Raw genomic sequence first — 15,452 nt, 5'->3', positions numbered from 1 at the left:
TACTCCATCTTCTCCACTCCGAACAAAACGAACAATAACAGACACGCTCACATTACAACTATTCCCAAGGTCAACGCATGCCATTTGTGCTCCTACGGAAACTACACATCATATTCTTCATTGCTTTCATTCAAAACTATCACAATTCTCAAACATAACACGCTTAACTAACTACGGAAAAATAACAAACCCTAATACACCAGATTAAACACACATATATATGATTAAGGTAGCTAGCAAGAACTACATACATATAAATATGGTGGTTACTTGTACAAAGACGACTTCGTGTGAAGATGGTATTGCAAACGCCTATCATCTTTATACGAAGGTATCCTCGTATAAGTAACCGCTGTAAATATATGATATACGAAAGAGGTTAACTAAACTAGTATTAATTAGTTAAGCATTCTGCATTCTGGCCGCGAAGGCATTGAGAAATTGTTGATACTGAACAGCATCTTCCAGCATAGCAGTAGGGTTCATCATCAACTGTTCGTTCCCCACAGGCATGGTCATCGATGAGGCCTCATGAATAGGGTTAAAGCCATAATCAAATTGCTGAACAGGAAAATTTTGATGATCAAAACCCCTCATCATCCTGCTGTCATCATCATACCCCTGTTGTTGTTGTTGTTGATGATGAGGAAACGAAACTGCCGCCGCCTCGGGTTTCAGCTTCAAAGTGCTGTCGCAATTCTTGTTTGGAACGGTTTTGGATTTCGGCAAGAAGCGTTGAACTATCTCTTCCAACAGACCAGAGTCTGAAGACTCTCTAGGGAACAACTCCAATAACGACTGATCTTCTTCCTCGACACCTTCAGCAATAACCTCCGTCGTGCCGTTGTTGGAACCACCACCGCAACAGTTACCATTGAAGCAGCAAGCGGAACCACCCTCCTTCATGCAATACTGATAAGGACTATTATTAGCACCACTAGAACCAACACCACCAGCAGCAGCAGCAGAAGAAGAAGAAACCAAACACGGATTCGAATTCAGAAACTCGCGGAACAGAAGCATGTTCAGGGAATGATGAGAATTGTTAGCGACGTTTCGGTGCTGCTGCTGAGTCGATAATGGAGCAGTTAAGCCATGGCGGCCGCTCTGAACTAACTTGCTGACGTGGCACTGCTGCTTCGGGAAGTTGAACGCTTGGAACAGTTCAGAGTGACGAAAATTGTGATGGTGATGGTGTGGATGAGGATGAGGAGGAGAATCAGGGTACACGAAGTTCGTCCTCGCCTTCGCGCCTCGCATCGCTCTGGCGGCACAGTCGTAGGCGCAGGCAGCTTCCTCCGCCGTGTCGAACGTCCCCAGCCACCGCCGCTCCTTCGACTGCGGGTCCCTTATCTCCGCCGCGTAACGCCCCCACGGCCTCCGCCTGACGCCGCGGTACCTCATTGGCCCCGCGGCAGAGCCGCCGCCGCCGTCCTTGGCCATCCTCTTGTTGTTGGCTTTCTTCTGGTGGTCGGCGATGGTTGAGTCTTGTATCGGGTCGGGTTCTTGGATCAGAGGCATGCCGTTGAGACGCCTAAACGCTTCTTCCATTGTTGAGAGAGAAAGAGAGAGAGAAATGAATTGTTTTAGAGGTGTGCACTCACCGCCACTGCCTTGGTTTCTTTATATTTAAGGAGGCTGGCTGGAGTTTATTATTAATTAAATAATTAATAATTTAATAATTAATAGTTGCAGAGGTACATGTAGAATTCATGCATGAAGATATGATACTATGTGTGTGTTTGGATTACAGTTTGTAAACGAGAGTTTGAATAAAATTGATTTTACAAACTTAATTTTGATGAAAAGTAAGTTTGTGTTAAGTGATTTATGTTTGGCAATATTTATATCAAAATGGATTATAGTAAAATAAATGTTGTTTGGATTACACTATTCAAAATCACTCTTAAAAACAAAATTACTAAAATAGACATCAACTTTAATAATTTTTGTATATTATTTTAATTTAGATATTTGAATAGATCTTATTAATTAATTCTATAATAAAATTAATATTTATACACTAAAATAAAAATAATATATAAAAATTGACAAAATATACTTTTAATTAAAACTAACAAAATATAAATTTTAGAGAGTACTAAGAATAATAAAAAAAATTAAATATTTATCTTGGTAGTAATTGAAATGAATCAAAAAAAATTTATGATATTTTTTATATAATATATTTTTAGTACTCTTAGTACTTTTTTTTAGTATGTTATAATTTTTTATTATTATTATTTACAATTAATTTTTTGTTTAATTTATTTTTTTAATAGGATCAATATATTATATTATAAAAAATAAAAATAATACAAAAAAATTATAATTATAAAAGTTATAATATCAAATAAATAATTAAATAAAAATAGTAAATAATAGAAAAAGATAATTCATATAAATAAAAATAATATAAATAATACAATAGTATGGATAAAGGATAAATTTGGTAAAAGATAAATAAAGATTGAGTATTGATGGCTAAAAGTCCGTTGGTGAAACGCAGAAACTTAAAATTGTTGCTTCTTGAAAACATGGTTTTGAATGCAAAATCACTTCTGCGTTTATAAATCAAAATTTTGCCAAACCAAAAATTGTAATTTTTAAGATATCGAAATGTATTTCTTCTCTTTAAACATGGTTGCCAAATACACCTTATGATGTGAGTGAGATGTTTTCTTCTTTCTTCCTTCTGAGAAGGGGATTTTGGGAAAGTGATTGATTTAAAGTGCATGTCATACACAAACAATGGGAAACGGACAAAACTGATTAAGCAAGCAGGTTTTTTTTCACTTTTTGTTTTGCCACTCTATTGGTTTGTTACTAGTCACTAGTGATTACTCACTCACTCCTCATCTTACTCATTCCTATTACTACTTTTTTCCTTTCATTTATTTTCTAGTAATACCAGCTTCTGATCTGGAAAATTAAGTCACGTGGTTATGTCTCATTATTAATACTACTTTGATTTGATATTTTTTTTGGGGGTAATTACTATGTAGTAGTAGCTAGGGCAATGCTATATATATCACTATGTTATGTTATGTTTAACTTGCTGCACGCATCACTGTGCATGCATGGCATGATCATAATTCCTTCCTCTTCCTCCTCTTCTTTCTGTTTATATTTTCTTCTTCAGTGTTCCTATGGAGCTGGCATGCATGGACATTGCCGGTATATATAATATTTTCAGTTTATTTTTTCTTAGACGTACCTTTTAAAGATGTCAACATTACAAAATCCACTGTTTTGATCTTTTTCTTTTATTTCTTTTTTCTACCTTTACAACATTACTCGCCTTTATGCCCCATGAGTCCATGATGATGACCATGAACCTTTATGCTTCTTTTATAATTTTAGATAGAGTGTTCCCATACTAGTACTACTACACTATACTACACCTATGCTTCTCTCTTAATACAGTTTTCCTCTGAGGTCTAATAATTAACACCTATACTGTTAATTAAATATATGCCAAAATTAACCAGACAATCAAAAACTACTGCTATACTACTATGTATGTTAAAAACTACTACTATACTACTGCTATGTATGTTAAACAAGTAAAGTATACGTTTCTTGTAATAATTATACTAGCACATCACTATTAAGTTACCACAGGTATCCGATCAATGTTGTAGTAGTAGTAGTATAATTTTGTACAAGTAGTTTGCTTGTAGAGTGTGTTTCCATGGTTGATGTGAAAGTTATTTTGGTAAAGTCTTTGTATATTTGAAGTGGAGAAATATTAAAGGTATCGGAATTTATTATTTTTTGGTTATTATTATTTAGTCATTAATTTAATTTTTTTTAATTTAGTTTTAATTTAATTATTTTGTTGGTCTCTATAATTTCACTAAATTTTTAATTAAATTCTTATATTTTTTTTCAATTGAATTCATATACCAATTTTTTTTTTAAATTTGGTTCCTACAATGACAAAAAACATTTGAACTAACGGAATATTTCATTTCCAAATAGGATATATCAAGGAAAAAATATTTAGTGTAATCTTCAGTGACTCTAGTTATTCTATGTTGACAAAATAACGCTTACTCCTCTTCTTCCTTTTTCACTTAAGCTAAAAAAACCATTGCTCTTCATTCTTTTTCCATTTCAGATTGTGTGGATCCAGTAATGTGTTTTCACCCGATATTGTGTGATTGAAGCTGGTTATTCTCTATTGTGGCCTTCAATATTGGAGGAGCTATTGTTGCCGTCATGTTTAGAAGCTGTTGTGAATATCTTGTTTAGGTACGAGTTAAACTTTTTTTTACTCTTCACTCTTTCATTATTTGTTGAACGTTGTGTCTTTTACATGATTGGCTTTGTTAGTGATGTTTGATTAGGTGTTTATTATTTTGCATTTTTTGTTTCTTGCGGTGTAATAATGGAAGAATCAGAGTTCACAATGGAAGTCTATCACGGTAAAAAATTCTTTGACACGGGACACGAGTTAGAATATTTAATTGAGGTGGTTGTAAAAGACTTGCATTATGAAATAGAATAATGGTCTCGGCAAGAGATAGTGAGTTTGTTGAAGGGTTTAGGCTACAAGGGATGTGCAAAGTTATGGTGAAACGAACCTGGAGTTGACTTGAAGTTAGGTCTCAAAGAGTTAAAGTCAGACGGAAATGCCACTAAAATGGCTAGGGCTTTAGTAATGGATTATGTGAAACATGGTGTAGTATTTGCTGTTGATGGTTACAAAGAATGTAATGGGGTTAAAATCACATCAATTGATCTAGATTACGTCCCATATGAAGGTAAAGATAGTGGGTTGATAAAAGAAAAAGTGGATGTTGAGTCAGAACCCTCTACCGAGGAGGATAGATTTGAGGATAATACTGATGATGGTGAACATGAAAATTATTTTGGATTTGATGTAGAGGATGGTGTTGATGGGGGAGAATCAAATGTGTTTGATGGTTTCAATGCCCGCTTTATCAAGAAAGGACTACAGAGAAGGTTGCCGAGGATAATCACGCTTTTGGAGAGACGGATGAACAAGTTACAGACATTTCTGATGGTTACAAAATGAAGATATTGATAATTATAAGGGATATTCTGATGACATGATTAAGAAAAGAATTTTTCTAAGTATAATGGAGTAGAAATGTGTAGAGAATATGAGTTTAAGGTGGGTTTGGAGTTCAAATCACTTTTTCAATTTAAAGATGCAATTAAGGAGCTTTTCTTATTGAATGGGAAAGACATCAGGTACAAGAAGAATGACAAGTTAAGGTGCAGAGTGATTTGTAATGGACAAAAAAAAGTGTAAGTGAATGTGCTTTGCAAGTAAGGTAGGAGGATCTAACTATTTTCAGATAAAGACCTTGAATGGCAAGCATACATGTGGGAGAAATTACAATGGTAGACTTGCATCAAGCGACTGGATATCAAAAAAGATTGCCAACAACATTAGTTGTGGAAAAGATATGCGGTTGACAACTGTTATTCAAACCATTTAGGATAAGTACATGGCAAACATTAGTATAGAAAATGTTTATTGGACAAGGAGAAAAACGAGAGAAGAAGTACATGGAAGGGCCATACTACAATATGCCAAGCTAAGAGATTATTATGCAGAGATTTTAAAGACAAATCTGAGATTCAAGTTGAATATTATTATGGATAGATCATTTTTAACACACCAATTGAGATTTAAGAGGATGTACACGTATTTCGATTCGGTTAAGCAAGGCTTATTAGCTGTTTGTAGGCTGATTATAATAGTGGATGGATGTCACTTGAAAGGGGACTATGGCTATCAGTTGCTAATTGTTGTAGGGAGGGATCCTAATAACAACTATTGTCCAATTGTTGTTGCAGCAGTGGAGGCAGAAACAAAGGACAGTTAGGGATGGTTCCTTAATTCATTGATGGATATTATTGGTAAATCAAAAAGACCAATTTTTATGTCGAATTAACAAAAAGTAAGAGTTACATGACATATAATTTTAACTATTTCATTGTAGTTGCATACTTTTTGTTGATTGGATGATAGTCATAAAACTGTTATTTTCGTTGCTATAGAAATTGATGCAAGTTTTTGCAGAGATGGTATCTTTTATTGAGTATAGATTATATTTAAGGCATTTGTATGCCAACTGTAAGAAGGCAAATGGAAGAGGGACAATTTTGAGATATCTAATTCTCTCTATTGTTAAAGCTACCAATGTGAAAGAATAGGAGAGAATAATGAATCTACTGAAGGATAAAAATAGAAATTGCTATGATAAACTGATGGAATTGGACCCAGAGTTGTGGATAAAAAGTCATTCCCCTTTTATGGCAAAGAGTGATATGTTAATAAACATATTAGAGATTTTCAATGGCAGAATTCTTGAGACAAGAGACAAACCCATTTTAACTATATTTGAATAAATCAAATGCTACTGAATGTCAATATTTGCAGAAAAAAAGGAAAAGGCTGAGAAGTATAAAGGATCAATTCTGTCCAAATCAAAGAAAAAGTTGGATATTATTACAACAAAAGCTATAGAATGGCAAACTAGATGGACAGGTGATTATGGAGAGGTTTATGGTGGATATGCTAGCTGAAACTTGTAGCTGTAGATTTTGGAGCTTGACTCTTGAATGGTATGTCATACCACATGCATGCAGTGCCATTTTTAAAAAAGGAGATAACCCTAAAGAGTATTGCAACAACTACTATAGCCCAGCAGCATACCATGCAACAAATAGAAAGCCAATTGCTCCAATTAATGAAAAAAACATGTAGTCTAAAATCAACTGTGATATCATTACACCTCCAATATACAGGGTTAAACCTGGTCGACCAAGAATGGTAAGGATTAGAAAACCTGATAAAAATAGATATCAAACCAAATATAGAAGGACGAGTATCTCTGTGACTTGCAACAATTGTGACCAATATGGACATAAAAGAAGACACTGTCCAAATCCTATTATGACAGATACTTTTAATTTTTGTTGTTTCATAATAGATGATTGCCACTATTGTTTTATAAAATATTTTTTGGTTTTAGTTGATATTACATTAGCTTTTGAACCAACTATTACTGCTGCTGCATCTGATGCTACAAATGGCTCACCTGCTACTGGATCTAGTGCTACAAAGGAATCATCTGGTGCTAGATTTGGTGCACCTGCTACTGGAGTTACTACAAGGGAGAAAGACAGAAAAAAAGGTGTGGGACTAGACAGAGAAAGGGACAAAGGAAGAGCAATACCACCACACCAACCAACTCACCCAAATCCTATTATGACAGTTACTTTTAATTTTTGTTGTTTCATAATAGATGATTGCAACTGTGTTTTATAAAATATTGTTTAGTTTTGGTTGATATTGCATCAGCTCCTGAACCAACTACTACTGTTGCTAGATCTAGTACTACAAATGACTCAATTGCTGTTGGAATTAACATTGCTACTCTAACTATACTAAATTTTCGTCCTGCACAACCAGCAACTTCTCATGCTCACCCTCATACACCAGCAACTCAACTAACTTCCTCCATTGGACCACTTACTCAATCAACTTTACCAATTACATCAGTAATATAATTTTTGTCTAAGATTAAGATTTTTTAGGAGAGAAGAGAAAATACTAAAGATGGGATAAAGAAGGCAACAACCAAATCTATTGAACACATAGACCTTACAAATGATTGAAATATGTAGGATTATGTAGGTTTATATATTGTAGATTTATGTAAAATTTTTTGTGTATTTTATTCTACTGTGAAAATATTTTAGTGTTGAAAAGATAATTTTTTTTTTGTTTATGTTGCTTTGTGGTGGATCACTTTTAGTGGTACATTTTAGGTGGAATATTTATTTTATGATTATATAAGTTGGACCACTTATCTTTTGTAAGGTGTGAAATATATTAAAGACCACTTTAATGCATTATATTATTTTAAGCATGAATCTCTTATATTAATTGTTTTTCATTATATTAATTGTTTTTCATTATAGACATTGTTATTAAAGATTACAATATTATATTGATAGTAAAAAGCAAAAAATACACTTTATTACATTCAATTTAAACACCATAAAATATACTTTTTATAATTGCACTCCGTTTAAAATTAATAGTGACCACTTCATCAATAAACCTTTTTCTCAAAGTATTGAAACATTAGGATTACAAAGAAAAGGAAAATTATCATTTGCATCTTGGTCCGCTTTTTCATATTTTCTCCCAATCTTTGAAGTTACTTTTGGACCGACTTCAACTCAACACAGATTCTTCCTAAATAAGTATCCACTTCTATAATCTCCACATTTAATTTTTCTGTGTCAACACTCAGTCTGATCTATCTATCATTCTTTCTTATGCATTAGCATCCCTGATTTCACCCTTCACTCGACCAAAATGATGCTGTGAATCTAACAAGCAAACATTGTCAATCTTCTTTTCTTTATCAACCTACTAAAAAAATTTGCATCTCCTTTTTGGGCAAAAAATAAATCTTCTATTTGGATTCTTGGGTATACCAGAACTTCTGAGAATTAGAGTGTCTCTACAGAAGTAATGAATCCTCTTCTTTTGCTTCAACCACTCACTTTTTATATTATCTTCATCATCAATCCACTCAAAAAAATTATATTTTAGCACTCTTTCATAAGCTACATATCTCTTTCTAGGTATTGACACTTTTGAAAAAGACATAATAATAACTGTCTTCTCACAATAACACAGAAATCTTCTCTTGTTGAGGCTTTTTTAGCTCAATTTTTGTAGAGAGTTGGGTGGAATTCATACAAGATGAGATAATTTAAAAAATAAATAACAAGAAAAGGAGAAAAAAAGAAGGGTGAATAGAATAAGGTTCAAGAGATTATAACGATTATGTAGAATTATAGACATGGATATTTTGGTCAATTAAACACATGTAAACGTTTTATTTAACGTTTACTTCAAATAGGGACCAAATTAAAAAAAATTGGTATATGGACGACTCAATTGAAAGAAAAAAAGTACAGGGACCTAATTAAAAATTTAGTGAAACTATAGGGACCAACAGAGTAATTAAACCTTTAGTTTATTTGGTTTAATAGTCCAACAACATAGTTTATTCTATACTTTTAAAATTGATGGCTAACTCATGACAAAAACAATAAATTCTGATATTTCTCTAGTATTTTTTAAGTTTATGTTTTTATATTTGTCATCACTTTTAATATATTAAATTCAATTTATAAATATTATTATTTTTAGTGTTACTAGTGCTTTTGCATGTAATAATATTATAGTTAAATCTGTTGAAATCACATCGACTTTTTCTTGACTTTATAGATTATGGTAGAAAAAATTTATAAAATCAAACTATTTTTACAAAAAATTGTAGAAGATAAAAGTTCCCATCGACTAAGAATTAATTCATAAATTTTTTAGTTATTATTTTTATGTTAATTAATTTTAATATCCATCATGTAAAATTTAAAAGAATTTAATGTGTATAATTTTATATTTGATTAGGTGTTAATTCTGTTATATGAATAAAAATAATTAATTTCATGTTTGTTATTTAAAAATAATATTTTTTTTACATATATATAAAAATATAGTTAGATATTAGTATAAAAAAATTTATATTAACAATTATAAAATTAACTCAAAACTATTTTTTTGAAATAATTGAATCTTGATTCTAATTATTAATCATAACATTAATATTCTCTCTAAATCATATGTAATAAATAGTTGAAGGAAGAAAAGTAAAAATAAAAATTTAAAAATAAGTAATAAAAAATTAAAACCAAATAAAAAATTTTAAAAATTATACATATGATGATAATATATTTTTTTATCTGAATAATACTATAAAATTATTTTTAATTATATTTAAATATAAATTTAATATATTTTTTAATATTTTATAAATTTATTTGAATTATATTATTTTATTAATTTTATTTTTTTATGACAGAAAAGTAGAGATAGAGAATGAGAGAGAAAGATAAAGAAGAAAAAGGACAAAGGGGGTTTGTCCATTTTAGTGAAAAAAATTTTATTTTAATGGTAATAAAAGAATATCTTGTAACACATTTTGGTTTATTAAATTAGTAATATAAAATATAAATTATAAGTTATATATAGAGAGGAAGAAGGGTAGAAAAAAATAAAGAAAAAGAGAGAGGTAGATAAGAGAATGGAGGAAAAAAATTTATTAATTTTTAAAAAAAATATTATATCACAATTTTAATCAGAAAGTATAATATGACCTATTTTAGTTGTTAAATGTTATATTTCAATTTCAATTTTAATTATAATTATTAATTAGAGAATATCATATTATATATTTTGATTATCAAATTTATAATTAGTCATCAATAATAATATATAAAAGAGATAAAGTATGTAAGAAAACGAGAGAGATAGATAAAGAAAAAGAAAGGGAAAGAGGAGAGAGAATTCTTTAATTTTTTTAGAAAAATATTTTATTTCTATTACAATAAAAAAAAGCAAGAGGTGACAAATTTTAACTATAAAATTAGTAATATACTAGCGAAGATACCTGCGTGATATGTTGAAATAAAAAGAGACTTAGATGCATAAATATATAATATGATAAAAATTTTAGCCATAAAATTAAAATTTTAATAAACAAATTATTATGTTAATAGATTAACAATTGACATTGTTAATTAACTTACAAAATTAAATTACTACATTAAATATTCTTCAAGCTATATAAGTATTATTTTTCTATCATAATAATAATACGAACGTAATAACCTAAAATTATCTAATTTAAATTTAAAATCTATAATTTTATATATTTAATATCTAGAATTACATATTTATTATATTTAATATTATCCAATTATTTGATTAACATAGGGAATTTTTTATGGTCTAGCGATTAAGATTCCAAAGACATGGTTTAGTTGATGATTAACCTAATAAGATCTTGTGTCAAATCCAACTAGGTTTTGTAAATTTTGAAAAAGAGTTTTGCTAAGAATATTTTTTTAAAGATATTACAAAAGAAAAAATTTAATAGAAAATATAAAAAATTAAATATATATAAATTTTGCATAGAATTAATGTATATATTAGTCAAGAAAAAGGAAAAATAATATATTTGAATAAAATAAAACAATAAAGAAAAAGGGTGTGAGTTAGTGTGACAGCTATGAAAGCATAGAGAGTATGTAGTAATTTGCATTGCCCTTCGACTATTTCCAAGACTCTGTACCCAATGCAAAGAAAGGATCATTTATATCATCACACAATAGTGGCAAGGATAAGGCAAAGGGTACCTTCCGATTTTGGGTCCGTGTGGTAGAAAGTTTTATTTTATCTTCATTTTCTTTTTGGTGGGAAAAAGCTGTGAAAAAGTTACTTATTGTTGACTTTGGATTACTGAAGATTTTTGTAGAAGAAGAAGTAACTAGTATATAAGTATTCTTTGCAGATTCCCTTTTTTACTCTCTTTTCAAAATTTTCTATCATCACCATTTTCTTTTCTTTTCTCTTTTAAGCAAGTGCGTGGGAATTACATAAAATAAAATAAAAAAGGAAGGGAATTAAATACAGGGCAATTTATTTATTTTTCAGGGCTTGTATCAACAGTTCTCCACCCAACATGTAATAAATAAAGAGTGAAGATTTTGAGGCAGGAGGGTATGATAAAGCTGTATGCAATGTGTGCATGTTTGTGTTTTTGTCTTTCTTTACTCAAAATAAAATCAGAAATCAGAAAAAATAAATAAAAAAATTTAAATCCATAAGACATTGGGAGAGGATTCCGGTGGCTTGTGAATATCATTTTGAATGATTACTCTGGCGGCGCTCAGAAGTTGTTCCTCTTACTTTGGTAATTGCTTTTCATTCATTTTTCCTTTTAAGTTAATTCTTTCATACTACATACACGAAACACTTTCTTGTTTATATTAGCTTTGCATTACTGATGTTGTGAGACCGAAAATCAAGGATTTAAAGCCATCACATGGACTTGTCTCATTTATAGGGGTTAAATAGGGGTGATTTAATGGGCCTTAGACTTGGTAGCTAGAAAAAGTGATTGTACTCAGAGATAAAAGAACTAACAAGTCAAATTAACAGTATCTTTGGATTATTGCTTAATCTTATTTAAAAACAAAAAGAAATAATATTTTTGTTTTTAAATTTTGTTAAAGATTTTAAAAATATTTTAAATTTTATTTTATTTTTTAAAAGTTTTTAATTTGTATTAAATATATTCTTGACAACTGAATTTTCAAAAATTTATGATTAATTGAGTAATAATACATGATAATTATTTCTACTTTGCTTATATTTATAATCATTTTTATAAAATTATTACTAAATTAGTCCTAAATTTTTTGAAAAATTAATCATAAAAAATATATTTAGTGCAAATAAAAAACTTTTTGAAATAAAATAAAATTTAAGAATATTTTTAAACTTTTTAATAAATTATAAAAAAATTATACTTTATCCTTAAAAAAAACAACAGAAGAATTATGTAAATTTTAAATAAAATCATCAATGTATTGAAAGCTCTAGTACTACTGTACTGTATTTTTTAACTATAAAAATCTTACTAATTTAGATCTTTAGCAAACCCCGAATAAGATTATAGTAATTCCGTTAGGTAAATTATGTTACGGGAATAACTAATTAGAATACAAAGGTCGTTTTCATCCAATTCCCAATGACCAGTTAAGGGGATTTGTCAGTTTTCAAAAACTTGTTAATTGGTTGAGTAATAATGGACACAAATAATAATGACATTAATGAGGTTGCCCAATCTATATCTATCTATAATTCTATACTATGAAGCAATTGACAATAGATAGGATTATTATTTGCTATGCACCATGTATTCATCCTTCTTGTAGTACTAATATACTAATGACACTAATAAGTAATAATGCTCTTTTCGTCAGATAAGTCATGAATTCGTAAATTCGTACATTACCTCTATAACTAGGAATTAGATAAGACACCTGTTAAAATTCAATTTTGATAAATTGATTAATTGAGCTTCTCTTAAAAAAGTAAAAATAATAAATATTTATATTAAAATTAATTATTTTATACTTATTCTTTTTAAAAAATATTTATTTTTCAAAAAAAATCATAACAAAAATTATTAGAAGAGAAGATATATTTTTAATTTTTTTATAAGTACTTAAATAATTTTTTGAAAAATTATAATTTAATTTTAAAAATTATACCAAACATTAATGATATCACTTTTAATAAGTTAAAAATTAAAAAAAATTACGTAGGTCCAATTTGGATACACAATTTAATTAAATTTTTTTTGAAAAATAGTTTAAATAATAAATAATTATATTAAAAGTAGCTTATAAATAAATTATTTTGTGTTTAAATTTTTAATTTTAAAAGTGTTTATTTTATAAAAAAATGTGATAAAAAGTAGTAGTATTATGAAAAATATTTTTTTAACTTCTTTATAACTCTTAAATAGTTTCTTAAAAAATTGTAATTAATATTATTACTTTTCATAAGTCAACAATTCAAAAAAATTAAGACCAATTCTATGGTATATTTTATTTGGTGCCTAACTTTTACCTAAATTACTTTTTATAGTAACTTTAAAATATTTAAAAGTTTTTAACTTTTAAACTTTTAAATTTAAAATTAATTATTTTACCTATTTTAGTAGTTAGACAATACTTTTTAGGTATCACAACAAATACCAAAAATTAAATAAGCTTTCCAAACGACCCTTATTCAAATTCGTCCTAAATGTTTTATTATAAAATTTTGTATCCAAAAATTAAACATTTGAAATTTTTAATGTATTTATTTCTATTTAAGGAGATAACCTTTTATAATTTTTAATTAAAGTAACTTAAGTAATTTTAAAGCACGTGTTGACATAGAAAAATTATTATAAATATCTACATATAATAATCATTGGAATAAGATTTTCTTTTTCCGTAACGAATGGACCATAGTATTATTCAAATATTTTTGTTAAAATAATTCGTTTTAGAAAGATAATGTCTCACAAAACAGAAAGACATATACGATGAAGTGGACATTGTATCCAAAACAGAAACTAATCTAGGACTACAAATTTCTCAATTATATCTCTTTTTTTTTTCTTAAAAAGAATAGAAAAGTTTGTCTTTTATGTTTTTAGGTTGCGTTTAATTTTAAAAACATAATAATATAAGACACTGAAAATTAAAATATTTTGTGTTGGGTTTATTTATTAAATTAAAAGAGACATGTTAAAATTATAAAATAATAAAATTTTTGTTAAAAATATAAAAAATTTAATTTTTTAATATATTTATTTTATATTTATTAAATAAAAACATTTAAATTTTTTTATTAGTGATAAGTTTATTGTGTACTGGATATATATTAATTAAATCTTTTTATTTGACGGTGAATTGAATATAAAATAAAAAATAATAAAAAAATTTAATTTATCTTTATTTTTTCATATAAATATTAGAATAAAAAATATAATTATAAAAATTTGATAGAAATAATAAAAAATAAAAAATAAATTGTATTTTTGTGTCTTTATTATTAAAAAAAATACAAAATACACTAATTCAATATCCTAAAATACAATGTATCTATCTATATCTAAGTATTATATCCTTAAAATTAAATGCAACATTAGAGAGTTGTCTTTAGAAGCACTTTTCTAAATTCAAGTCTCGACAATAATCTTTAGATTTAACTAAATTTTAAAAAATTACTGAATTTGATAAGATCATTAGACTTTTTTGTTTAAATCAATAAATTTAAAAAAAAATTCTTAAATTTAGACTAAAATCCAAAATGAATTTCAAATCTTGTAGTTTATTGTATTTTATTTCATTTGAATACAAATACATGATTTTTTTTCTATTTATATTTAATTAACTACTTGAAATGTCAAAAAAAATTTTGATGATTGTGATTAAGTTAATAATAAGGTGTATGTTTTGCTGATTCGGCTCTGTATGACCAAATCAACAGCATATATAGGCTGCTTGAGAAGTACTTAATAAATTAGACAATACAAAATAAAAAAAAAAAGAAAAATAATAATACATTATTTATAAATTTATAGAAAAAATAAATGATATCAAACTAAAGGACAATAATATTCATTTTCAATAAAAATAATAAGTCTTTTATATTTAAATAAATAAAAAAAGAGTTGCTGAAGAATTTAAATCTAAAATTAAGATATATTATTATATTTTAACTATATTATTTATATGTATATAAAAAATAAATTATTAAATTAATTATTTATATAAAATATATTAAAATATAAAATATATATAGCGATTGATTGGATAATTTTATTTTGAAGTGAATTATGGTTGGTGATGAGAATTGGCATGAGGACTGAGAGTAAGAAAGCCCCAAAAGTTGAGGTACCTTTTGCCTGAGATTTTGTCAGGTGCATGAACCTATGTAGTACTTACTACACAAGATTTTACATCCTAGAAGAAGAATG

General features: G+C 27.9%; 1 protein-coding gene across 1 annotated transcript; it reads right to left on the bottom strand.

The window, feature by feature from the left end:
• On the bottom strand, nt 1-1,580 carry LOC112771484 (uncharacterized). Its single transcript, XM_025816252.3, has one exon. It carries the CDS (start codon nt 1,549-1,551, stop codon nt 403-405), a length of 1,149 nt encoding a protein of 382 aa, XP_025672037.1. The 5' UTR covers nt 1,552-1,580; the 3' UTR covers nt 1-402.
• Between the last annotated feature and the right edge of the window lie 13,872 nt (nt 1,581-15,452).

Source organism: Arachis hypogaea, chromosome 3 (genome assembly GCF_003086295.3).
Source record: "Arachis hypogaea cultivar Tifrunner chromosome 3, arahy.Tifrunner.gnm2.J5K5, whole genome shotgun sequence".
NCBI classification, from domain to species: domain Eukaryota; kingdom Viridiplantae; phylum Streptophyta; class Magnoliopsida; order Fabales; family Fabaceae; genus Arachis; species Arachis hypogaea.
The sequence above is the reverse complement of the archived record's forward strand: the minus strand, read 5'-3'. Positions and strand labels throughout refer to the sequence as shown.

Bases quoted from the DNA above. Each gene is read 5' to 3' on its own strand.
- LOC112771484 (XM_025816252.3), bottom strand. From the start codon at position 1,551: ATGGAAGAAGCGTTTAGGCGTCTCAACGGCATGCCTCTGATCCAAGAA.